Here is a 26930-nt window from a genome sequence, read left to right on the forward strand (position 1 = left end):
CAAGGTTACTTTCCTTACAGGGATGTGAAATCTTGCTGGCTTCATGGAATTTGGCTACTGTCTCTTCTGATTTGTTGGAAGGTCACATCTTCCAAGCAAACAACTTAGGTTTCTGTTTGGTGATATGGAACCTCAGCATGAGTGACACTATTTTGGGCCTGTTGTCTTTTCTTTAACAACTTTTGATCAGGAAAAAAAAGTTGTTTTTCTTTTTAAAAAGAAAAGCAGTAAGATTATTATTTTTTTTTTTGAGATAGGGTCTCACTCTGTCACCCAGGCTGTCACAGCTCACTGCAGCCTCGATCTCCCAGGCTCAAGTGATCCTCCCACCTCAGCCTCCCAAATAGGTGGGACTACAGGTGCACGCCCCCACACCCAGCTAATTTTTGTATTTTTTGTAGAGATGGAGTTTCACCATGTTGCCCAGGCTGGTCTCAAACTCCTAAGCTCAAACAATCCACCTGCCTCAGCCTCCTTAAGTGTTGGCATTACGTCATGCCCAGCCAAATTTAATTTTTTATGTATTATTGTTAAATATTATAAATCAATAATTTGTATTTAAAATTCAACACAATACATACTTAAAATAAGCCTACCTACTTTTTATGATGTGGGAGGAATGGCCAGCCGTAAAACCCCAGTGGACTATAGTGAAGTAGCCAGCCTATAGAGGTAAAAGCTTGTTTATCTGGATTTTGGTAGCAGATATATAATGGATGGATGAAATGTTCTTACCACTGTTTTAAAAAAGAAAGACTTTATTTTATAAAAATGATACAACATTCATTATATTTGATAGATACAGAAGAGTACAGTCACTCATAATCCCACCATTTAAAAAAATCAACAGTGTTAACAGTGGGTGGGTATGTTTCCAGACCTCTCAATTCACTCATATGTACAGACAAGATTGATGGTGGGAATCCCTAAACTTTTTATACTAACAAGTTTTATTTATTTTCTTTTTTGAGATGGAGTCTCGCTCTGTCGCCCAGGCTGGAGTGCAAAGGCGTGGTCTCGGCTCACTGCAACCTTTGCCTCCCGGGTTTAAGCGATTCTCCTGCCTCAGCCTCCCAAGTAGCTGGGATTACAGGCGCATGCTACTGCGCCCGGCTAATTTTTGTATTTTTAGTAGAGACGGGGTTTCACCATATTGGCCAGGCTGGTCTCCAACTCCTGACCTCAAGTGATCCATTCGCCTCGGCCTCCCAAAGTGCTGGGATTACAGGCATGAGCCACCGTGCCCGGCCATCTAACAAGTTTTAGATTTAACTTTATTTGAATGCAATAGAAAAAAAATTAGGAATGAAATTGAAGGGGCTGCTGAACTTCAGATAAATGTTTCTTCATTGGTTCCTAAAAGGAGTAAGTAAGCCAGTGCTTCTCAAACTCAAGTATGTGCCAGAATCCCCTGGAGGACTTGTTAAATCACAGATTGCTTGGCCCCACCCCCAGGGTTTCTGATTCAGGAGGTCTGGGGTGGGGCCAAGAATCTGCATTTTTAACAAGTTCTCAGGTGATGCTGATGTTGCTGGTCTGGGACCACACTTTGAGAACCACTGTATTAAGGTCAAGAAAAAAAAAAAGATTGTGGAAAAACTTAAGGTTGGTCACTAGAGTTTTTCCCCATATTATAATCTTAAGACATGACTTGACATGACACCTGGCCATGAATGATGAGACGGTTAGTTCTTAGTCTTTATCCCACTTTACCTCCTCCATGTCTGAATTTGTCAATGTACATTAATTCTTCTTTGTCAAGATTTATAACATTTACATCCTATTCTACATCTATGATTCCTCAGTTCTTAAATATTCATTCTGTATTTTAATGGACTCAGAGCTCATAATCATCATATTTGATGGAACTTTGTTGGGGAACCTGGGTATCCCCTCTCTTCTAGGTTCCCATTAAATGTCCAGAACCAGAACTCACTAGACCCAGTCAAAGGTGTCTCTGACTTCTGCAGGATTTGGCTTTCCCAGGCTGCTCTGAGACCTGGGAAATGCCTAGTCCTGGTGAATCTTACCCCGTCTGCTGAGGTCCTGAGATGGTAGCAAAGACTTTGTTGTCCCAAGAGTTTTCCTTGACTCTCCTCCACGTGGCCTGGTCGCCTCGTCAGAGCCTTCGTCCATACTGGGGCCCACTGTTACCAAGATTTTTGTCATCTCCATTGTTTTACTCAGTGCTACTTATGGGGATGGGTGAGGGATGAAGTCATACCACACCTTGTTGCATCAGCTTCTTCTCCTTCCTTCCTTGCTTGGTTGTTCTTGGTGAATTTGTGCCTGGTGGTTATTGAATTTGCTGGGTAATAAAGATGATAAGAGTTTCTCATCCAGCTTTACTTTTCTTGCTTCTGCCTGGAAGTATCCCCATCGTTTTTTTTTTTTAAAAAACTATTCAAAAATGTAGGATTTATTAGGTAAAGTGTGGTACATAGTATACATCTACATAAACTGTTATACGTAAATGTAGCGAGTTTTTTTCCAATAGAAAAAAATGAAAATGTATCATCCAAAATATTTATAATAGTGTTCTCTGTGATAAGACTATGGGCAATTCTTCAAATTGAAATTTATACTGAAATAACTCTAGATTCACATGCAGCTATAAAAGAAATTAATACAGAGAGATCCCGTGTACAATTTACCCAGTTTCCCCCAATGCATCAATTTTTAAAACCAGCAAAACCACCAAAAGAATAGTGCCTTCTGAGGTTGGTGAAACCAATAGGAAAAAACATGAAGAGGGGATGCTGAACCAGAAATGCCAACTTTTCTCTCAACTTTTTGTATATATGTCCACTAAAGTACTTACTCTACATTGTGATTCTTTGTTTTTGTGATTCTCTTCTTTAGTAGTGCATGAGCTTCCTCACAGCAGGGACTGTGTCTTATTATCTTTGTCTTCCCAGTACCAGCGAAGGGCCTAGCACGTAGGGGAGGAAGGGGAGGAGGCAATGGTATGGGACTTATTAAAAAAAAAAAAAAAAAAAAACTTGTTTTCTCAAGTCTTATGCATTCAATAATTCAAATTCTTTCAAGTCAATAAAAAATGCTATGGATAACCTTTTGTTCAACCTCCATATGAAAATTACACATGTAGTTCCTAATAAACATATTCTATTATTCCCTATTCATTCATTATTCAACTAATATTTAATGAACTCTTACCACATGTCAAATAGGAAGCTGGGTGCTGGGGATACTATGGTGGACAAGACAGACATGGTCCCTGTCCTTATTTTATACTCTAAATTATCAAGTTGGTTTTTCCTTTTAGGCTTTAGATCTTACACACACAATGTTTTCTGCATAGGTATTTTGCAGATAACATGCTTTGCATTTTGAGACAGTGCCAAAAGAATATCCAAATAGGGAATCAGTTGTGGAATGAATAATAGTAAATCGGCCATCTTACCTTTATATGTTACAATAAATAAAAATTGAGCTATAAAGGCCATTTACCAAGTTATATTTCTGTTTAATGTCCATTTTTCCTATTAGACTCTTTGTACCATAAAGGTAGGGTCCATGTGTCTTGTCTTCTTGTTCATTGCTGTAATTTTAGTACAGTATTTGTGCAATACATAGTTGTCAATCAAATGATTAAATATTCAAGGCTCATAACTGTCCCCTAGAATATGGGAGTAAATGAAATCAATTATTTTAAAATTTAAGACAGATTTTATAAGTACCTAACACAATATAAAGTTGCCATACTACCTGTGTGCATGCATTTCTTTCTTACCATAAATGGAATGCTAAATATGTTTGGAAAACCTGACCTACAGAGATTGTACACAGTACAAGACAGGCCATCTACCTAAATTTATTACCTGCTTAGCAATGAATCAAGTGCACCTGCCCCGCTTATCATGAACTCACTTAAGGAAAAGGCTGCCCTATCTTTTAAAGATATGGAAAAGAAAACTGAATGTACTAAGATTCTTCACATCCAGTCATGAAAAACCAAGTTCTTATCAACCTTCACATTTTAATTTTGAAAGCTCTGTCTTTGTAAGCACAGAACAGGGCTTTAAACATCAACAGGTGCTATCCAAGGCTATAAGTCTCATACAACATTAAAATAATGTTCTCACAAACTGGCAAGTAACTTCTTCAAGCAGAAAGAGCAACAACATTTTATTTTATTACAAATAAACATTTCACAAAAATGTAATTGGGAATGTATATGTACTGTTAAGCAGAACACAGAAACCAGAAAGAAATAAGGTATTGGGATCTAAAAATTTCATTTAAAATCCCATCCATTTGCTCTTACACATAGTAGGTACGCACTACATATCAACTGAACTAAAAGTAAACACTCTATAAGATGTGCTTGCAAAATGTGTAATGCTGTAGTAGTAAAGTACAATTTTCAAATATGAGATTTTGTGTGTCAGATTTTTAAAAAGCCTTTAAAAATATGATATGCACAAGCTTGCCCTGAGGGAAAAATAAGATGGACTATAGATTACAAAATCTTTACATATTTTCCACAATAGCATTTTGAAATTGGAAAAGAGCAAATAGTTGTGGGAAAAAACTGAATGAACATATTACTAAAAATTCAGTGCACTCATAACTACCTGATGGAATATTTGAAGCACCTTGTCTCTTGCCTTCTTATAATATGAAATGTATGAATTATATAGGCCTTGATCTTCAGAAACTTAAGAAAACTTTGAGTTATAAGCCAAAATGTCATCAGAAAAAGAAAAATCCGGTATAAAATTTTCTACCATAAGGCCACTGTTTAAAGTTCTTTCATGTACAGACACTATACAATTCAGATGCTTGTTTTTGTTTTTATTACGTAAGCAAAACTTTCAACATATAAACGTCTGAATATGACTTGGTGAAGTTCTCTCTATGAAACCATGCTCAGAGAAAAATGCATCAACAAATAATGCCCGTCAAGTGATTCTTTTGAGACTTTTTGCAAAGGAAACTGTAGTTAATACAACTTTTAAATTGAATACCGTAATTTAAAAGCAATTGTTAGGTGTAAAAAAGTTGCAGCATTCCACTACTAAAAAATAAAGTTATTTTATCAAGAAGTTACAGTATTAGTGCCTTAGTGTCACTTCTAACTCCTGACAAAAAGAGAGAGATGCTCCCAAACATTCTCCTGTAGTGTCATTTCCATTTGTACGATTTCAGATTAGATTCCTGTGGCAACATCTGTATATTCCTATTGAGAGAAAACAAGAGAAACAAAGACTTCAAACAAAGTGTCAAACATCTGAGCTAGTTTACACTGCAATTTTCAAAGTATTTTCATTTATACAGTGTTACTTGCACCCTGAGATTCCCACAAAGGTATGTGGAACCCCAAAGGTGCAAAGTAACAACAGAACACATCAAAGCAATATCACATGATAAATCAATAGGACAAAGAAAACATATGGCGCTAGATAACACCTGTATTAGTAAATTGATGAAAACAGTATTCTGCTATTTGGGTGAGTTTCAGTGAAGGCATCCCTGGCATAAAATCAAGACTCTTAAACCTTTGGCTCTCAAGTATGGAGCCTGATATTGCACACGCACATCTCAAATCAGTATTTTATCTTTTCCATCCTACATCTCTAATTCTAAAACTACATGGGCTCTTCTAACTGACTGATAACTGCAGAGAAAGTTATTAGAGGGAGAAACACCTTCTTGCTTTTGGATGGTTAACTACAGTATAAAAAGGTATAAGGCTTCAATAAATACAGGAAGAAGAATTTACATGAATAATAAGACTATGATTAGAGGATAATGAACGTGGATTCTATATTGTGATACTATACACAATATTCAATTACCAACCACAAACTGGACGTAAGACCATGCAAGTAATAACGGAGCAAACATGGTAGAATGGCACATTTTTCAGGGACATTAAAAAATAAAAATTTATTAATATACATATCCTTACCTTTCACTAGGATCTTACACTATTAAAACTGAAAGAAATGTAAAAGTTGATTTATTTTTTGGCATTTATATTAGTATGGAAATGTTTAATTCCAAACAAAAAACAGTGCTGATAGAAAATTCTTATTCTTCTATTTTGGTTAATGAAATGTTCAAAATACATGCACATATATATTTGTCAACATCATTCCTTTAAATAGAGGTAGACTTCATTGCATCCTAGTTCTTTACTCATTATACAATATAAAAATCATATAAATTTATCTTCAAATAAAATATGTTACCTACTTACAACTTTAAAAGGAAATTCTAACTACAATAATTCTAAAATAAAATTTAGTTGAAATATCTTGTTAAATGTGAGATTATTTTGAGTTACATTCACCCTTGACATAGCTTCTTTCATAACCTATCTCCACTTGATCCCTCCACCCTTCCAATGATTTAGAAGCGTCCCCCACCTCTGTTTTTTTTTTTTTTTTTTTTTTTTTTTTTTGCGATGGAGTCTCCATCTGTTGCCCAGGCTGGAGTGCAGTGGTGCGATCTTGGCTCACTGCAACCTCCGCCTCCTGGGTTCAAGTGATTCTCCTGCGTCAGCCTCCTGAGTAGCTGGGACTACAGGCACATGCTACCACACCCAGCTAATTTTTGTATTTTTTGTAGGGACAGGGTTTTACCATGTTGCCCAGGCTGGTCTTGAATCCTGGCCTCAAGTGATCCACCCACCACAACCTCCCAAAATGCTGGGATTACAGGTGTGAGCCACTGCACCTGGCCATAAAAGCCCATTTTTAAGCAGAATGCTGAACTAGATATATGAGCACTTCTTATCTAGGTTTTCATCTGGGTCACTGCACATGTTCCCTTGTTGGTCTTCCTGCACCTCATCTCTTCTCCCCAGAACTTCCCCACCCACTGCTAACTATGTAGCCATCCTAAAGTACCAGTTTCTCCCCAGTCTAGGAAGATGTCCTAGTGCCACTACATCAAACGGTAAATATCCTGCCCAGCTTTAGGGGCCCCCTATAATTTGCACACCTCCATTTCTCCCCAACCTCACAACCTACTGCCAAACATGGGTCTTTGGCTTTAGCCCTTTCTATGTCTTGCTCTTCTCCAGGCCTCAGCTTATAATCCATCTCCTCTGAGAAGAGTGTATCAATGAAAGTACTTAGCATGTATCTCCTGATCATTCCTACCATACTGATTTTCTCTTCCCTTTAGGCATTAACCATCTGTGAAATTAAGTTCTTCAAAAATATGATTGTTTGCGACCAGCCTGGCCAACATGGTGAAACCCTGTCTCTACTAAAAATACAAAAAAATTAGCTGAGCATGGTAGTGGATGTCTATAATCCCAGCTACTCGGGAGGCCGAGGCAGGAGAATCGCTTGAACCTGGGAGGTGGAGGTTGCAGTGAGCCGAGATCGTGCCATTGCACTCCAGCCTGGGCAATAAGAGTGAAACTCCATCTCAAAAACAAAAACAAAAATATGGTTGTGTTGGCCAGGCGTGGTGGCTCACACCTGTAATCTCCGCACTTTGGGAGGCTGAGGTGGGCGGATCACTTGAGGCCAGGAGTTTGAGACCAGCCTGGACAACATGATGAAACCATGTACTTCTACTAAAAATACAAAAATTAGCTGGCTGTAGTGGCGCACACCTGTAATTCCAGCTACTCAGGAGGCTGAGACAGGAGAAGAGAATCGCTTGAGCCTGGGAGGCGGAGGTTGCAGTGAGCTGAGATGGCACCACTGCACTGCAGCCTGGGTGACAGAGTGAGACTCCGACCCTCCCCACCAAAAAAAAAAGGTTGTGCAGAAAACGGTTAACAGAGCAGATCTGACTGCTATCTTTGGAAAGGCCTGCTTACAGAATGGCCCTTGGCCAGCATCTGGTAATTTAGATTTCAAAAGGGTTCCCACCATTAACTGATGGGTGCTGAAACTGTTTGTGTAAATAATATGGTTTATGCTGAGCACTTGCTTTCCTCCTGGCAGTCTGGAATTTGGGTATGTGCTTGGCAGGTGATGCCTACGTGATCAGCCCCCAGAAGAAACTCTCGGTACTGAGTCTCTAGCAAACTTCCCAGGCTGATAATGTATCACATGTGTTGTCACAACTCGTTGATGAGGAAATTAAGTATGTTCTGTGTAACTCCACTGGGAGAGAATCCTTGGAAACTTGCGCCTAGTTTCCTCTGGACTTCGCCCTATATGCCTTTTTCTTTTGCTGACTTTGCTCTGTATTCTTTCATGAGAATGACTATATGCTAAGTTGTCTGAGTCCTAGCAAAACCTGGGGGTGGTCTTAGGGACCCCTGACACAATGGCTTTTGTTCACTAACAGTTTAGAGCATATGGATGGATGTGTATGTGTGTGTATGAATAAATTCAACTCTATTCAATAAGCATTATCTGAAGATTGACTATATGAAAGGTAATAAGGTAAGATAAAAGACTAATGAGGCCAGGTGCAGTGGCTCACACCTGTAATCCCAGCACTTTGGGAGGCCGAGGCAGGTGGATCGCTTGCGCCCAGGAGTTCGAGACCAGCCTGGCCAACATGGCAAGACCGCGTATCTACAAGAAAATACAAAAATTAGCCGGGTGTGGCGGCACACATCTGCAGTCACAGCTACTTGGGAGGCTGATGTGGGAGGATCACTTAAGCCCGGGAGGTGGAGGCTGCAGTGAGCTGTGATCACACCATTGCACTCCAGCCTGGGCGACAGAGTGAGACCCTGCCTAAAAATAAATACATAAATAAAATTTAAAAAATAAAAAGCTTAACGAGACACCCTCAAGAATTTGATAATCTATTTGGGGAAATAGGAAGGCAAATGACACTAATTAGAGACTAAATGAAACACAAGTTAAAGTGGGGGCTTTGATATGCTTTACAGTGGGTCTTAAAAGGAAAGTAGGGTTTAATAAGAAAAGAATGGGACTCAGGAGGCTATTTCTAGCTAAGAGAACAGTAGGAAAAAAAACAGTATTTCAGTACAAATACATGAAAATACAGTATGCTCCAAAAAGCAGAGAGTCCATGGGGAAATGCAGCTAGTAAGACAGCTTAGAGTTAGACCTGGCTAACAAGTTTGGTCTCTTTTCTTGCAGGCAATAAAATACTTGGAAGGTGTTTGTGCAAGAGGGGTATGATACGATCTGTGTTTCAGGACAATGACTGTGATTGAAGAGACTAAATAAGAATATCACAAGAAGCAAGGAAATAAGCTAAAAGACTCCAAAGCTTCCAAAAACAGATCGGGGATACGTAAGAATGAAGAATATAGTAAAAGCAGCATTTTCAATTAGCAGGGAAAGGACAAATTTTCAATAAACAGTTTTAAAAAACTATTTATTGGGGAAAAAAGTTAGATCCTGATTTTACAGTATATCATAAAAATAAAATAAATTCCAGAGGCCAAGACAGGCAGATCACTTGACGTCAGGAGTTCAAGACCAGCCTGGTCAACATGGTGAAACCCTGTCTCCACCAAAAATACAAAAATTAGCCAGGAGGGTGGCACATACCTGTAGTCCCAGCTACTCGGGAGGCTGAAATAGGAGGATCGCATGAACCCGGGAGGCAGAGGCTGCAGTGAGCTGAGATCATGCCACTGCACTCCAGCCTGGACGCCAGAGTGAGACACCGTCTCAAAAAAATAAAAAATAGGCCAGGCATGGTAGCTCATGCCTAATAAATCCCAGCACTTTGGGAGGTCAAGACAGGCAGATCACCTGAGGTCAGGAGTTCGAGATCAGCCTGGCCAATATGGTGAAACCCCATCTCTACTAAAAATAAAAAAATTAGCTGGGCATGGTAGTGGGTGTCTGTAATCCCAGCTACTCGGGAGGCTGAGGCAGGAGAATCACTTGAACCCGGGAGGTGGAGGTTGCAGTGAGCCGAGATCACACCATTGCACTCCAGCCTGGGCAACAGAGCGAAACTCCATCTTGAAATAAAAAATAAAAAATAAAAATAATAAAATGAATAATAAATTCTAAATGGATTAAATATTAATTTGTTTAAAAGTTAACTATAGGCCGGGCATGGTGGCTCACACCTGTAATCCTAGCACTTTGCGAGGCCGAGGCGGGCGGATCACCTGAGGTCAGGAGTTTGAGACCAGCCTGGCCAACACGGTGAAACCCCGTCTCTGCTAAAAATACAAAAATTAGCCGGGCATGGTGGCGCACACCTGTAATCCAGCTACTCTGGAGGCTGAGGCAGGAGAATCGCTTGAACCCGGGAGGTAGAGGTTGCAGTGAGCCAAGATCACACCATTGCACTCCAGCCTGGGGACAAAAGCGAGACTCAGTCTCCAAAAAAAAAAAAAAAAAAAAAAAAAAAAAAAAAAAAAAAAAAGTTAACCATAAACCACTTAAAGGAAAGAATTTTTATAAATTTTATAAATCAGTAAAGAATTTTTATAAGCATAAGCATGAGATGAAATCTAGAAGCCATATGGGACAAACTGGACAGATTCATGAACATCTAAAAGTTCTGTAATATAAAATCCAGTATAAACAGCTGACAAACACCAGCAAAATGTATGACAGGTTAATACCCTCAGTAGATCAAGAGCTCTTACAAATCAATAAGAAAAAGTACCACCCCCAAAGTACTGACAAAGTATAGAAATCAGGAAACGGAGGAAAGAAATACAAGTGGCCAATGGACACATAAAAAAGATGCTTGCGCCAGTAATAATCAAAGAAAGGCAAATGAGAACTACTTTCTGTTATTAGCCTGACAACTGAAAACAAAGACTGATCATGTATAGTGCCAACTAGGGTGTAGGTAAACAGGCCTTTCACGTACTGCTGGTGAAACCATAAATCAGTAAAAGGGGCAATATGGAAAGGTACCAAAATGTCCATGTGACCAGGTGGTATTACTGAAAATAACAGAAACCTGGAAGCTATCCCAAAGTCATCACTAGAGGCTTGGTTAAGTAAGTCGGCAAAGGTTCAACTGGGGTATGTGTACCCTTAGGAGTATATGAAGACTTTTCAAGGAGTATGTGAGTACAGATAGTTTTAGAGAATTAATTTCTAGATCATTAAATTCCCAATGTTCACATTCTAAAATTATCCTGCCTGCGCAATTGGTTAAGGCTAGTTCCTCACCTCCCACCTTACATGAGAAAGATACACCTTCTTCTCACTTTGAATCTTAGTATTGTGTATCACCTGCAGACCTCCAGGAAAGGGGTAATTTGAAACACTGGTTTGGTGTCAAGAAAGGGAACCAACATTAACAACTAGCAATAAATAGCATACTTCTGCAAGTCAGATGGTTCTCAATTCTTTGCCCTTTGTTTAATAAAATTGAAGGATGACAAAATCAAGCTATCAGTGATAGAACATTCAAAATACTTTTTGATGATAGATCAGTACGTGATTTGTTTGGCCTAAAATTCAGAGTGAGTCCAAAGAACTGAGTGGCATTCCTACAAATAGAAGTTCCTTAATTCCCATCTATATAATCATATAAATAGGGCTTCTCAGCACTTATATCTATTAAAAAAATAGAATACTTGAATACTCTATTATTCTACTAGCAACAGTATCTATGAATACATAAACTAATTGAAAAAATGCATTTGCAATAAAATTTCTTTTGTTTCATCAATACTGAACAAAACTTATAATATATTTATGGCATTTTGATCAACTGTAATATTAATTCAATCCAGAGGAAATATTTAACACTTAATAGTCACAGAAATCTAATAACATTACGCACGAAATAGATTTGGTGATCAACAAAATACTTTTAAAGATAAAATTCTATGGAGGGGCCAGGCGCAGCAGCTCATGCCTGTAATCCCAGCACTTTGGGAGGCCGAGGCGGGCAGATCACTAGAGGTCAGGGGTTCGAGACCAGCCTGGCCAACATGGTGAAACCCCATCTCTACCAAAAGATATAAAAACTTAGCCAGGCATTGTGGCACGTGCCTGTAGTCCTAGCTACTTGGGAGGCTGAAGCAGGAGAATCACTTGAAACCAGGAGGTGGAGGTTGCAGTGAGCCGAGATTGTGCCACTGCATTCCAGCCTGGGTGACAGGGTGAGACCCTATCTCAAAAAAAAAAAAAAAAAATTATATGGAGGAAGTGGAATGAAGTCCAAATTCAAGGCAAAAAAGGAACAATGTAAGATTTCTCACTGTTAAAAGAATTTGTGTATTTAAAAAAAAAATTGATAGTATTAGTTATCGAATTCCTGTGGTATGTAGGTTCCTCCAAAGAAATTTAAAAATATAATGTAACAGTTTTAAGACTGTCAGTGTTTATAACATGCCATAAATTGTATCCTATACAATAATTTATGATCAAAATATTAGATAACCTACAAACGTGCAAGAAGGTAGATAACTTTTCAAAACTTTAGAGTATGGAGCAAAAAGGTTGAAGAGCACCGAAATAAATAATTAATACATCCATAGAGTGGAATAATATGCAGCCATTAAAATGGATGAATCAAATGGAGTAATGAATGAGTGATGGAAATGAGAAGACTTGAAACCATTAAAGTTGGAAGGAGAACTGGGAGAATTAGTAGGACATGTTCCTAGCTTGGCTTGGCTAGCTTCGAGCGCTAGGGGACCTGAGGGAAAATGAGTGGTTGGGGGAGGACAGCAAGTCTGATACAATTTTTAACAGCTTTACTGAGATGTAATCCATAGACTATACAGTTCACCCATTTCAAGTGTATAATTCAGTAGCCTTTTAGTATATTCACAGAGTTGTGCAACCATCAATCACCACAATCAGCTTTAGAGTATTTTTCTTACCCTAAAAAGAAATCCCATACCCATTAGCAATAACCCATACCTGCTCTCAATTTTCCCCTCACCCCTGAGTCGCTGGCAACCACTAATTTACTTTCTGTCCCTATAGATTTGCCCATTTTGGACATTTCATATAAATTGAATCATACAATATATGGTCTTTTGTGTCTGGCTTCTGTCACTTAGCATCATATTTTTAAGAGTCTTTCATGCTGCAGCATGTTTCAGTGCAAGTTTGATTTTTTTTTTTTTTTTTTGAGACAGAGTCTCACTCTGTCACCCAGGCTGGAGTCCTGTGATGTGATCTTGTCTCACTGCTACCTTCACCTCCTGGGTTCAAGTAAATCTCATGCCTCAGCCTCCTGAGCAGCTGGGATTACAAGTGTGCACCACCACGCCCGGCTAAGTTTTTGTATTTTTTTAGTAGAGATGGGGTTTCACCATGTTGGCCAGGCTGGCCTCGAACTCCTGAGCTCAGGTGATCCGCCTACCTCAGCCTCCCAAAGTGCTGGGATTACAGGTGTGAGCCACCACGCCCAGCTGCAAGTTTGGTTTTAAACATGCTAAATTTGAGGTGCTTTTAGGACATCCATGTGAGGGTGTCTGGGAGGCAGCTGACAATCTGGAGGTCTGTATAGTAGTCAGGGTTGAAGACATCAACAGATGTCTGATGGCTGAAATCTTGGGAGGAGGTAAGGGCAATCAAGACAAGAAGGAGGATTAAGAAAAGAGAATAATATCACATCACACTAGGAAATGCTTATATTTTAAAGGAATGCACGGAGGAAGACGAAACCAAATAAGACAGAGAAGGCAGAGAGGTAGGTAGTGAAACTGAAGACTCCAGATCCTAAGCGCTTGAAAGCGATGATGCCCTTATACAACACTTCCTTTGCACCCTGGCACACTTCAGCTCAAGGACCTGGTAAGTGTATACTAGATTTCTGTTGATTCAGCTGATCTTGGTTCCTGTTCTATCTTCATACTCCGTGACTTTCAAGGTTTCTTTCAACCCCCAAAACCACGAATTCCAGTCTCTAACTTCCTTCCTGCACTGTCATTATGCCTTCTTCTCTCTTCCTTTCCTATCCATGGGCAGAGCTCTGGTAAGCACCGCAGCACCTGAGGGCTGCTGGAGAATGCTCCTTGGATCTCCACTGCCTTGGAACTCCTTGCCTTCCTGACCAAATGCACTATTACTTACAGTTTTTCAGAGGCAATGTTCCCAGAGGTGACTTCATTAATTCTTACTAGCTTCTTTGTTCCAATCTAGTATATAATCAGACTCTCAAGAGTTTCTGAAAACTTCCTACGATGAGCAGAGGATGCTTCCTGGGTGTACTTCTGAATGCTAGTGGATTAAAGACAAGCCTTATTCCAGGTAGTAATAGACATTCCTCCCACCCCTTCATCTTCCAGCCCAAGCACAGAATCCAAGAGAAAGTAAACACAGTAAAAGGGACTTAGGGTGCCACAATGGAATATGACAAGTACATGATGAATGAGGAAGAATTTCCGTTCTGTACTTATCTACTACTGCTTGGGAATCTGACTACTTTGTAGGCAGCTGGAGAGCAATGCAGTTTAGGGAAGCCACCATCATTCTGGTAAGTGGAAGCAGAAGATGTATTAGGAGCACATCTATGATCCCCACCACCACCACCACTCCCCAAAGCTGCTTTTTGTTGGAGATAGGAAGTGCATGGCATAGGATGGCACAATCACCAGACTTTACTACAGATGAGGAAATGCAAGACCTCCCAGCCATGAGTGATCACCCAAGCATTTCAATATGGCAGGGGAGTGAGGAGTCCAGGCAAGATCTGTCTAAATCTTCCTGGTGGACTTTAAGGTATATGGGAATAAGTAGGTTCACATCCAATTTCAGACTCAAGAAGGTTCCAGGGCACTTAGATTAATTAATGATGCATCCTTAATGAGTCTAGGTGGTGGTCTAATAACTGCCAAAAGAATGAACTTTCTAGCGGGGCAAAAAGCCAAGGCAGTGCAGAGATGCTGCTCAGACTAAGATTTCCCTCTAAGGAAGAACCTTCAAAGTTCCCTCTGATGCTAAAGCTTGGGATGAAGAGTCATATAAATGGTACCTCACACCCAGGAACCCTACTTGAGCAAAAATGTCCCTAATTTAAGGAAAGGGAAAGCAACACTGGAAGAAACCAGAGTCTCCAGGCCTTCATTCTTTTTTTGAGGGCACAAAGGCCTCAGATAAAATGGACTAATAGGTCTAAGCCATCAGTTTATACACATGGAATGGGATTTCAGAGTACACAATACTACTCGGACAGCTGAAAGGCCAAGTTAGTCTCACATATCTTACTTCAGACCCTGGCACAAACAGAACAGCTTCAATGCCTCATTCCTTTCTCTAAAGGTTAGGAGATGGAGCCCAGCTGTTGAGTAGGGTGTTAATAGTAAGGTAACTGAGTTGATGCTGTACTCGTAGAGCCGGGCTTTATTCAAACACAAATCTATAAAAATTCTGGCTCTGGCTTGCTTGCAGGCACTGACAGTAGCCAGATTGGAAAACTCCATGTCAAAGTGGCTGCAATAGAAAGATATATGAAGCAGTATCCAGAAGGGTGGGCTTAAGAAAAACAGGTAGTAGACACTGAAAGAATAGTAGATACTAATTTAAAAAAAAATTCAGTGTGTTGAGACACTGCTAATGCAGCCAGACGGCAGTGAAGGGCAACAGGAAGGTTAGGCTGTGACCAGCGCTGAACCCTAACTATAACTGCTACATTTTAGATGATACAAACAGCCTAGGCCTAAAGATTGGAAACCTGTAGGAGCCTGTAGCTTCTTCTAGGATATACTTCTTATGTCCTGTGATGAAGGCCTGATTTCTGATTTCTATTTGCTGTGAAGCGGGGCTGGTGAGCAATGTAGCCTGGAAGAATGGGGTGGTCAGCAGGAATTGGGCAAACTGAGGCAAAGAAAAGCATAACAAAATGGAGCAAGATTCATGATATATAGAAACGATAAGCTGAAGCCAGGAGTCAGGTAAGCACTCAGCAGCCCCAAGTCACTGAAAAAGATGGAGCAAAACTAGAATCAAGCTAAAACTCCAAGTTTAGCACAGAGCTAAAAGAAAACAAACAGTCACCATGTACCAGACACCCAACCTTGAAACTGAAGAGAAGGCCTGCCGCAGTCATTTTCCTTGAGTGAGAATCAATGACTAGCTCCCCTGAAAACAGTCAGGCTGCCATCTGTGACTGGGGACAAATATCTGAAAGGTCTGCTGCAAAGAAACTTGCCACACAAGGCAGGAAGAGAAGCAGCATCTCTACCTAAGCCCTGGCACAGCGTGACGGTGGGGAGATATACGAGATAGGAAAATGATTCCATCGACACTTTAAAAAAAGAGATGGGGGCTGGGCGCGGTGGCTCAAGCCTGTAATCCTAGCACTTTGGGAGGCCGAGACAGGTGGATCACGAGGTCAGGAGATTGAGACCATCCTGGCTAACACAGCGAAACCCCATCTCTACTAAAAAATACAAAAAACTAGCCGGGCGTGGTGGCGGGCACCTGTAGTCCCAGCTACTGGGGAGGCTGAGGCAGGAGAATGGCATAAACCCGGGAGGCGGAGCTTGCAGTGAGCTGAGATTCGGCCACTGCACTCCAGCCTGGGCGACAGAGCAAGACTCCGTCTCAAAAAAAAAAAAAAAAAAAAAAAAAAAAAAGAGATGGGGCTGGGCGCAGTGGCTCATGTCTGTAATGCCAGCACTTTGGGAGGTCGAGGCAGGTGGATCACATGAGGTCAGGGGTTCGAGACCAGCCTGGCCAATATGGTGAAACCCTGTCTCTACTAAAAATACAAAAATTAGCTGGGCGTGGTGGCAGGCGCCTGTAATCCCAGCTATTCAAGAGGCTGAGGCAGGAGAATCACTGGAACCCAGGAGGCAGAGGTTGCAGTGAACTGAGATGGTGCCATTGTACTCCAGCCTGGGCAACAAGAGTGAAACTCCATCTCAAAAATAAATAAATAAAGAGATGGCTTTCCTAAAACCATGAGTGACATACATGGTGAAATTAGAAATCTTCTAAGGTACTCAGTTAAAACTGGGGGTGTATGTGTGTAACATAAGATATTCTATTTAACTCTAAAACATAAAAAAATAAGTTGCCAACTTCATTCTACTCATTCATCTTTTGAAAAGTGTTAAGATATACTAAAATCATTAAGCAAGCTCAGTGTAAAGGCTTCATAAGTGTAAGTATTTAAGAACACATTTATGATTATAAGTTATAAAACCACAGTTGGGCTATTCAATAGCAATACCAGAGATACATACATTTCTCAGAAGAAAATATTAGCCTCAAATCATGAGCAAAAATGAGCCTATGAATTGACAAACATGCCTCACTTACTGATATAATGCTACTGTTCTCATCTCCTTTTTTCTCTTCCTGTTCTTTTTTTTTAAAGTTGGGGGTCTTGCTATGTTGCCCAGGCTGGCATTGAACTCCTGGGCTCGAGGTATCCTTCCGTCTCAGCCTCCCAAGTCGCTGGGACTACAGGCATGTACCAGTATGCCCAGCAATTCTCATTTAAAATATAATTATTTTGTAGAAGTTAATTTTATGGCATATTTATGCTGCATTCTCTCTCTCTCTCTCCTCTCTCCTCTCTCTCTCTCTCTCTCTCTCGCCCCCCTGCTTTTTTTTTCTTTTACACCCAGGCTGGAGTACAATGGTGTGATCACAGCTCACTGCAGCCCTGACCTCCTAGGCTCAAGTGGTCCTTCCACCTCGGCCTTCCAAGTAGCTGGGACTACAGGCACATACCACCATGCCCAGTTTATTTATCTTTTTTTTTTTTCTAGAGGTAGGGTCTTGCTATATTGCCCAGGCTGGTCTCCAACTCCTGGGCTCAAGCGATCCTCTCTCCTCGGCCCCCCAAAGTGCTGGGACTACAGGTGTGAACCACCACTCCTGGCCTTATGCTGATTTTTCAAATATTAACATGGTTCATTCAAAGAAAATCAATCCACAACTAAAAGAGTATGCAATTCCAATTACCAAGTAAAGAAACTTTTTATTGATGGGTGCTGACGAGTTGATGGGTGCAGCACAGCAACATGGCACAAGTATACATATGTAACAAACCTGCACGTTATGCACATGTACCCTAGAACTTAAAGTATAATAATAATAAAAAATAAAATAAATTAAAAAAAAAAAAAAAAGAGTTATCGGCCTATCCCAGCACTTTGGGAGGCCGAGGAGGGTGGATCACCTGAGGTCAGCAGCTCGAGACCAGCCTGGCCAACATGGACAAACCCTGTCTCTAATAAAAATACAAAAATTAGCCAGGCATAGTGGCAGGCGCCTGTAATTGCAGCTACTTGGGAGGCTGAGGCAGGAGAATCACTTGAACCCAGGAGGCGGAGGTTGCACTGAGCTGAGATCGTGCCATTGCACTCCAGCCTGGGAGTAAGAGCAAAACTCTGTCCCAAAAAGTAAAAACTTAAAAAATTTAAAGAAGAGTTATTAACAAGTTTGGGGAGTTAGGAATAAACACATGAAGCATTAGCATAATGGAATCAACCTCAGTATCTATCAATGGCTGAATGGATAAAGAAAATGTATATATATACAATGGAATACCAGTCAGCCTTAAAAAGAAGGAAATCCTGTCATTTATGACAACATGGATTAATCTGAAGGATACTATGTTAAGTGAAATAAGCCAGGTACATAAATACCATATAATCTCACCTATATGTGGAATCAAAAAAAAAAAAAAGTCAAACTCATAGAAACAGAGCAAAATTGTGGTTACCAGAGGCTGGAGGGATTGGGAAGAAGTTGGTCAAAGCATCAACACAAAATTTCAGTTACGCAGAAGGAATACATTCAAAAGATGTATTATACAACATGGTGACTACAGTTAATTACAATATATTGTACACTTGAAAATTGCTAAGAGAGTATATTTTAAGTGTTCTCAACACAAAAAAATAAGTATGTGAAGTAATGGGTATTTGCTTGATTTAGCCATTCCATAATGTATACATGTATCAAAACATCATGTTGAACACCATAAATAGATGTAATTTTTACTTGTCGATTAAAAACATATATTGAAAAAGAGCATATAATGGTGATGATTGCATAGCACTCTGAATGAAATTAGAGTCACTGAACTGTATGTATTTAATGCTACTTAAAAATGGTTAAAATGGCAAATTCTGTATTATACATATTTTACCACAACAAAAAAATACATGAATGGGGAAAAGAAAGAGTTAGTGTATTTTGCAATTAAGCACCCTTTGTATATATTCAAAATTTTTTTGGCACTCAGATAATTCACTCAGATAATTGTGTAAGACTAAAATACATCAATTAAAAGCCTTTACCTAAGTTTCCATTTCAAAGATTAACCATACAACAGAAATTCTAAAGTCAAAAGTTCAAACAGCTAACATATGCAAAATATTTGAGGCATAATGCCTAAAAGCATTTTAAGGTTACGCAGTCTCACAACTGTATTACCATTACCTCCCTGAGGTTCTTATTCAACTATCATGCGACAAGAACATTTAAAAACCCAGGTTGTTTCTTAAAATTAAATGAAAAACCAATTTATCTAATGAACATAGATAATTTAGGAGTTTAAATATCACTAAACATTTTTAAATCATTATAATTCAACTAACCTTCTTTTTTCTCATTAATCTTTCTCTGAATTTATGAGTGATAAATCCCCTTGGGCCAGTGAACCGTAAACGCTGATACTTAGCCTGAATGTACAAGCTCTTCTGTACCAGGCCTGATTTATAATTAGGCTGGCATCTGCCACCTCTAAAGTTGCTCTGTGAAGGAAAAAAAGGAATTAAATGTTAAAACTACACCTTCCAAGTCTACTTTATTAGTAAACAGATGAGTGGGTGGCTGGGTGTGGTAGCTCACGCCTGTAATGCCAGCACTTTGGGAGACCGAGGCGGAACTCCTCAAGCTGATTGCTTGAGGTCAGGAGTTCGAGACCAGCCTGGCATGGTGAAACCCCGTCCCTACTAAAAATACAAAAATTAGCCAGGTGTGGTGGCAGGCGCCTGTAATCCTAGCTACTCAGGAGGGTAAGGCAGGAGAATTGCTTGAACCTGGGAGGCGGAGGTTGTAGCGAGTCACTGCTCTCTATGCTTGAAAAGCACGAAAGAGCGCCACTGCACTCCAGCCTGGGTGGCAGAGTAAGACCCTGTCTTAAAGAAAACAAAACAAAAAACAGATGAAAAACTGTCTGATACTTGGAGCTGTCTGGATTCTAGGCCTTATAGATATTAAAACAGAAAGAGTTAATGATGGTGACAAAGTATGTTTCTCTCAAGCTGGCTTCCTAGCTCATTTTATATATTAATATATATTTTTAATTTTTATTCTTAGCTGGGCATGGTGGCTCATGCCTGTAGTCCCAGCTTCTCAGGAGGCTGAGGTGGGAGATAGCTTGAGTCTTGGAGGTAGAGGCTGCAGTAAGCTGTGATTGTGCCACACACTCCAGCCTGGGTGACAGAGCGAGACCCTGTCTCAAAAAAACAAAACGACAACAACAAAACCTATATCAAACCAAATTTTGAAAACTGTTAAGTTAAAAGATTTTGAGGGCAGGCACAGTGGCTCACACCTACAATCCCAGCACTTTGGGAGACAGGTAGGAGGACTGCTTGAGGCCAGGAGTTCAAGACCAGCCTGGGCAACAGAGCGAGACCCTGTCTCTACAAAAAAATAAAAAAAGAAAAGAATTTGAAATTAATTATTGAAATGCATCAAGCTAACAAAATAAAATGTTCAGAACCTCTAATGAACTAAAATTATTCTTCTGATTCATAGTGAAATATATCAAATCCCAATGAGAGGGAAAGATATTAAGTATCAATATCTATTTAAGAATCAAAAAATATTTTAACTTTATTCCTGTTAATACCTTCAAACAAATCTTTCTTTACTACAAAAGACCGATTACTTAAAAAGAACATTTCCTAACCTGCATATATTGTGCAGCACTACATTAGACATAAGAGACAATGGATATTCGTGTGTTTCTCATGTGGTTGATAAGAGAAATGGTCTCTTGTTAATTTACTGCTGGGGGTGGAAGAGGAAAACAGTCCTCAGTTTTGTCAGTCGTGAACCAATCCTCTCCAAACCTTCCCAAACAATTCTCCAAATCTCCCTCCCTCACTTTCCCATATCACACACTGCTTGTGTCTCCCCGCATTTCCAAGCATCCTCCGAGAATAATCTAAAACAGATGGGAGCAGTGGCGCAAAGGTTCATAGATGGAGTCTATCTCTGCCCTGCTAAATCTTAAAAACTTAGCTACTTGCCAACTTACTGGAAGAAGCTGCATTAAGTTCTTGACTATGAAAGGGATTTCTTCCCCAAAATCATTCAATTAAATTCTCCTATAGAAAATAAACTTGAAGCCATACGAAGAAAAACCCTGAGCTGAATGAAACTTTTAACAAGATCAGTTCAGCATAACTTGAATATTGGAAGATCTAATTCCAAGAAGTAGAGAGAAATATGGTAGAGAAAGAAAGACTTTGGTGACCCAGCGTCCTCTCTCAGGCATAGTAAACTATAAAACTGTTCTGAGCTTATTTAACAAAATTCATACCTAATATCATATGCAAGGTACAAAGACTAAACAGATCCACCTCTTTTCCTTCAGGGGCTGAAAATGAGTAGAGATGCTGGGTCTAAGCACTAGAGACGCAGCTACTCCTTCTGATTTTGCCAATAGGAGTCTACCAAGATCCAGGAAAAGGGCTCTCCATGCTTGAAATGCACAAAAGAGCATTTAATTTGAATGGCACAAGCAGGAAGTCTTATTCTTTCATTTGCCTTACCACTCAAGAGCTAAGAACTCAACCAGTGCTCATTTATTAGGCAGGTACAAGGGTCAGAATAAAAGCTATACATTCTATATCTTTAAAATAGCAGCCGTTGCATACTAAATTTATTCCCAAATGTGTTTTTTTAAATAAAATCAGAATTTTACTCAGAAGATTGATACATAAACTTTATTATCTGCTAATTTGTTCTTATCTTCTCAATTTTCTCAAGTAAAAAGGAAAAGACAACCTAGTTACATGTAAATGTTTCATCACAAAGGTGCATGGGAAGAGTTTTGTCTTTAAATCAAATTCTTTCTTTGTTTTTAATAAAAAACATCCCTGAGTCACATTCCAACTACTACATGACCAGGGTCCAATCAAATGGGATGAAACTAATAGTGGCCCCTTTTAGAATGTTTCAGGGAAAGAGTTTACTATTTGTAAATGATTAAGGCTGAAAACAGAAGCCAAAATTACAAAAGCAAACAAAAGCACATTTCGTTTATAGAAAGTTAGGGTCTGAATAAATATTTATACACCTTTACAGATATGAGTCCAGATTTTTTTTTTTCTTTTTTTTTGAGATAGAGTTTCCCGCTGTCACCCAGGCTGAAGTACAGTAGTGCAATCTGGGCTCACTGCAACCTCTGCCTCCTGGGTTCAAGCGATTCTCCTGCCTCAGGCTCCAGAGTACTTGGGACTATAGGTACATGCCATTGCGCCCAGCTCATTTTTGTATTTTTAGTAGAGACAGGGTTTCACTAAGTTGGCCAGGCTGATCTCGAACTCCTGACCTCAAGTGATTTGCCCGCCTCGGCCTCCCAAAGTGCTGGGATTACAGGCGTGAGCCACCATGCCCGGCCAGATATGAGTCAAGATTTCCTCAACATGAAGAGCTAAACAATAATAACTCCTAAATAAACTATTATAAGGTTGAATACACTATTAACCTCTAAAGAAGTCAATAAAATTGTTTACAAACACTACAATGGCTGCATTAAATAACAACCCTCTTTAAACACTATTTGTTTCCTTTTGATAATAAAGTTTAGATTAACCAGCAACTAAAGCAATGCCAGGAGGAAAAGAGATTAGGTCTTAGGTGAGTTGTTGTTACTCGAGCTGCTGTTGCTTTTTAACAAGAAGACAGTTATAAAGTTGTGAAAGGGGAGAACTGGCTGCAGCAAGACCCATAACATCAAAAATATTAAGCTACTAATTTAGTGAAAGCCAAAATGTATGCTAGACTGAACCATGGCTTTAAAATTATGGCCTAATATATAGACATCTAAATAGAATAAGTACAATGGCTCTGTAATAATTTTCAAAGACTTGGCCAAAGAAATAGATTTTATTCTTTTTGAAATTTAGTGTTTGGTTGATTTTATTTAACTTCCATCCTCAGAGTACTTAGTAAGAGGAAACAGATTATGAGCCATATTGGGAAAACAAATGCACAAATGATGTATTACAGTGGAACAGTTAACAAAACCAAGCAGATTCCTCTTTTCACAATTATTTCAGAAATGGGTATGTCAGACATAATGAAGCACATAATTTTACAAAAAAAAATGTATGCCAGGCCTATTTTTCAATTATTTTCTTAAGGCTACAGAAAATTTCAGGTAAAACAGAATTATAATGAGACACTAATGTTAAGACTATCTGCACAAACCTGACACATCAGAGCTAATCTTGAGACTGATGCAATCCATTTCTACATGTCCTCTAAGGTGATTACTACGTTGCTTTGAACTAGTCCAATTCATGTAAAAAGTAAATTATAGCAAAATATTTCCTTTTTTTTTTTTTTCCTTTTGGAACAGGGTCTCTTCGCTGTGTCACCCAGGCCTGAGGGCAGTGGCACAATCTCGGCTCACTGCAACCTCTGCCTCCCAGGCTGAAGCGATCTTCCCACCCCAGCCTCCTGAGTAGCTGGGATTACAGGTGCACACCACTATGCCCGGCTAATTTTTGTATTTTTTGTAGAGACGGGGTTTTGCCACGTTGCCCAGGCTCTTTTCGAACTCCTGAGCTCAAGTGATCCACCCAAAGTGTTGGGATTACAGGTGTGAGCTACAGTACCCAAGCAAAATATTTCCTTTTCTTTTTTTTTTTTTTTGAGACGGAGTCTCGCTCTGTCGCCCAGGCTGGAGTGCAGTGGCCGGATCTCAGCTCACTGCAAGCTCCGCCTCCCAGGTTTACACCATTCTCCTGCCTCAGCCTCCCGAGTAGCTGGGACTACAGGCGCCCGCCACCTCGCCCGGCTAATTTTTTTGTATTTTTTTTTTAGTAGAGACGGGGTTTCACCGTGCTAGCCAGGATGGTCTCGATCTCCTGACCTCGTGATCCGCCCGTCTCGGCCTCCCAAAGTGCTGGGATTATAGGCTTGAGCCACCGCGCCTGGCCAATATTTCCTTTTCTTAGGAAGGATTATTTCTTCCCACTATTTTACTACAAAGAATTGTACACTTCTAAGCATTCATATAACATTATATAACTTTAAATGATTGCTCAAGAGGTAAAGTTATATATATCTTGAAAACATTTTTCTATGAATTTATGTTAAAGTATCTTCCCTTAAAGAAAAAAGGTAACAGAAAATAAATCTTATGATGCTCTTAGAAAAATACTATAATCAATTATATCTGACCAATCAGAACATGTAGGAAGCACTTAGATCTGAAAGCCCATCTATATTGTCTATAAGTTATGCAGACATCACATTTTCAGTTGATGTGATGCCCCATTACTCAAGAGATCAAAAGATGGCATAAAACACGTATATATTCTATGACCGTAATTATTTTTAAAAACTTCATGTCACACATGTTCTTAGATATACAAACCACTGGCTAAAAATGTAATCTATTCAATGCCTACAAATTATGTTACTCTCGTTGAATAAAATCTTTCAACATCTATAAATTTTGACTCTCAAGAAGCCAATATTAATAGACCTCACTCAACTAACCTTCTAGTCCATAATTTTAGATAGTTTCTACTACTTTTCTGTTCATACTAACTTCCTCCTAATGAGCTAACTACTCTATCAAGCCTGCCTGCCACTTTTACACAAAAAGCTCAAATTCTTTCCTTTATTTAGGGGAGGGAGACAATATGAGTGAAAAATATGAATAAAGTACCTATTACAGGCAAGAAACTGTCAAAATTGATTTTAAAAGCACCTCAACTTTTGTGAGCAAGGAGACAGAAATATAATACCTTGGGCCGGGTGCAGAAATATAATACCTTGGGCCGGGTGCAGTGGTTCAAGCCTGTAATCCCAGCACTTTGGGAGGCCAAGGTGATCACTTGAGGTCAGGTGCTTGAGATCAGTCTGGCCAACATGATGAAACCCTGTCTCTACTAAAAATACAAAAATTAGCTGGGCATGGTGGCACGTGCCTGTAATCCCAGCTACTTGGGAGGCTGAGGCAGGAGAATAGCTTGAATCTGGGAGGCAGAGGTTGCAGTGAGCCGAGATCACGCCACTGCACTCCAGCCTGGATGACAGAGGGAGACTCCGCCTCAAAAAAAAAAAAGAAATATAATACCTTGTATTATAATTCTAACTCCATATTTTTGGGGGAGGAGGTGTTCTGGATAATCAAACATATTGGTTGATTAAAAATTATCATTCATATCAGATACAGATGTACCAATAATTAGAGTGTGATAAAATATGCTTTAACAAAGCTACCTGGACCAGAATCTTCCTGTGATGACCCAGAACACCTCTAAGGGTTGTGTGTCCATGGCAGGGTTTTTCAATCTGTGATTCTTCGAGAAAGCTCTACAGCTCTGCACGTGTATCTTAGAGGTAAAGGTTCTGGCTTAAAGGGAGGGTCTGCAGTCTTGCCTGTCTCCCCACCTAGAGCCACTCCACCTGCATCTGTTTTATGTATTTGTGTTTCCATGTAATATTTGGAAAAGGATTCTACTGGTAAAAAAAAAAAAAAAAAAAAATTGAAAATCAAGTCGTAAGGAAAGGGGTCATCAATAAATTGATTACAGTTAACTACAAATGTCGAGAAATACTAGTTTATAGCTACCATTTGAAATCATATTACAAAACAGCTCTTGATTTACTAACACTAAAACATTATGTCCAAAGCATAAAACCAAAGCTGGAATTAAATGGAAAACAACACTCAATACCTTGAAAGGTCTTACTCTCGTGTTTCGGCGATTTCCCTCAACCTGAAATGGTTTGTGAGTAATTATGTCTTTTCTCTGCGTAGTATAATTCTGCATGAAAAAAAAGTAGTGGTGTGGGTTAATAGACTTTAAAGTTTATTTTAAAAGCTTGTTTACCATTAGAAAACACATTTTAAATGTACAGGATTAAGAACACAAAGCAGGGAGCAGGGAGCTTAGCCGTAGAGCACATACACATCTCCTCCTTGACCCATGCTAACTTGACCCTCGACAATGACTACCATGATCCATGCCAGTTTGTGAGGAGCCAGGATCATTTATGCCTGTAACAAATATAAAACATACTCGTGTATAACATAATGAGTGAGTTTGAGAAAATCGAGGATATATCTAGCATTTATTCAGGCACCTAGGAGAGAAATGAACCCATTACTATCAGGAGTTGCTAAAGGGTTCCTACTGCCTAAGAAGAATACAAATCCTCAACATTGCAGGAGGCAGGTATTCCTGACTCAGGTAACTGATTTGAGGTGATGCTCTTGCCATGGCTAGAAAAGTATCAGAAATAAGAGAAAGAACTACATTAGTAAGTCTGTAACTATGAGGAACCAAAATCCTCTGGTGGAAACAGAATAGATTACATTTTTAGCCGGTGGAAACAGAAAAGATGGGGCCAATTCTCAAGATGGTTTCCTTTTTCTAAAATCAACAGTCTTATCACCTTCTATTATTTCCACTTTCTGTGGAGTCTGGCCAGAGGAAGGACTGTACTAGGCAACTGCTGACATGGCTCCCAGTGATCCAACCAATTATTCCTCCCTTTGAATGTGGGCAGGACCTAGGAAGCTGCTTCTTGCAAAAAGAATATGGTAAAGGATGAGATTTTACTTGTGAAATTAGGTTACCAACTCTGGCTTCCATCTTTCTCACCATTACTTGCCTGTTCTTATGGAAGCTAGCTGCCATTTTGTGAGCTGCTCTATATAAAGGCAAATCTTTAAGACAGAAAGTAGATTAGTGTTGGCTGGGGGTGGCAAAGGGGAGTAACGAAACAGGCATGAGGGCTCATACTGGGTAATGAAAACATTCTAAAAGTGGACTACGGTAATGGTTGCACGCTTTGGTTAATTTACTAAAAATCATTAAATTGTACACCTAAAATGGGTGA

The 26930-nt window shown here is 39.6% G+C and overlaps 1 protein-coding gene and 1 long non-coding RNA gene across 19 annotated transcripts in view; both read right to left on the bottom strand.

The window, feature by feature from the left end:
• Positions 1-1117: 1117 nt before the first annotated feature.
• LOC144338838 (uncharacterized) lies at positions 1118-2400 on the bottom strand. The gene is made up of 2 exons (XR_013413223.1): positions 2230-2400; positions 1118-2147 (listed from the first exon to the last, which is right to left on the bottom strand). It is a non-coding gene; the product is annotated as an uncharacterized LOC144338838 (long non-coding RNA).
• Positions 2401-4121: 1721 nt separating this feature from the next.
• The window catches only part of BCLAF3 (BCLAF1 and THRAP3 family member 3), a 72123-nt gene continuing 49314 nt past the window's right edge, over positions 4122-26930 (bottom strand). For 12 of the 18 annotated variants that reach the window (XM_077989628.1, XM_077989624.1, XM_077989626.1 and 9 more), the window contains 3 exons: positions 25763-25852; positions 19424-19579; positions 4122-5203 (listed from right to left, as the gene is read on the bottom strand). In XM_077989628.1, coding sequence (XP_077845754.1) covers positions 5174-5203; positions 19424-19579; positions 25763-25852 — 276 coding nt within the window. In that variant the 3' untranslated portion in view covers positions 4122-5173. The remainder of the gene's footprint in view (positions 5204-19423; positions 19580-25762; positions 25853-26930) is intronic. The other 6 variants (XM_077989632.1, XM_077989631.1, XM_077989633.1 and 3 more) reach the window with 2 other exon arrangements.

This window comes from Macaca mulatta, chromosome X, assembly GCF_049350105.2.
Source record: "Macaca mulatta isolate MMU2019108-1 chromosome X, T2T-MMU8v2.0, whole genome shotgun sequence".
In the NCBI taxonomy this organism is placed as follows: Eukaryota; Metazoa; Chordata; class Mammalia; order Primates; family Cercopithecidae; genus Macaca; species Macaca mulatta.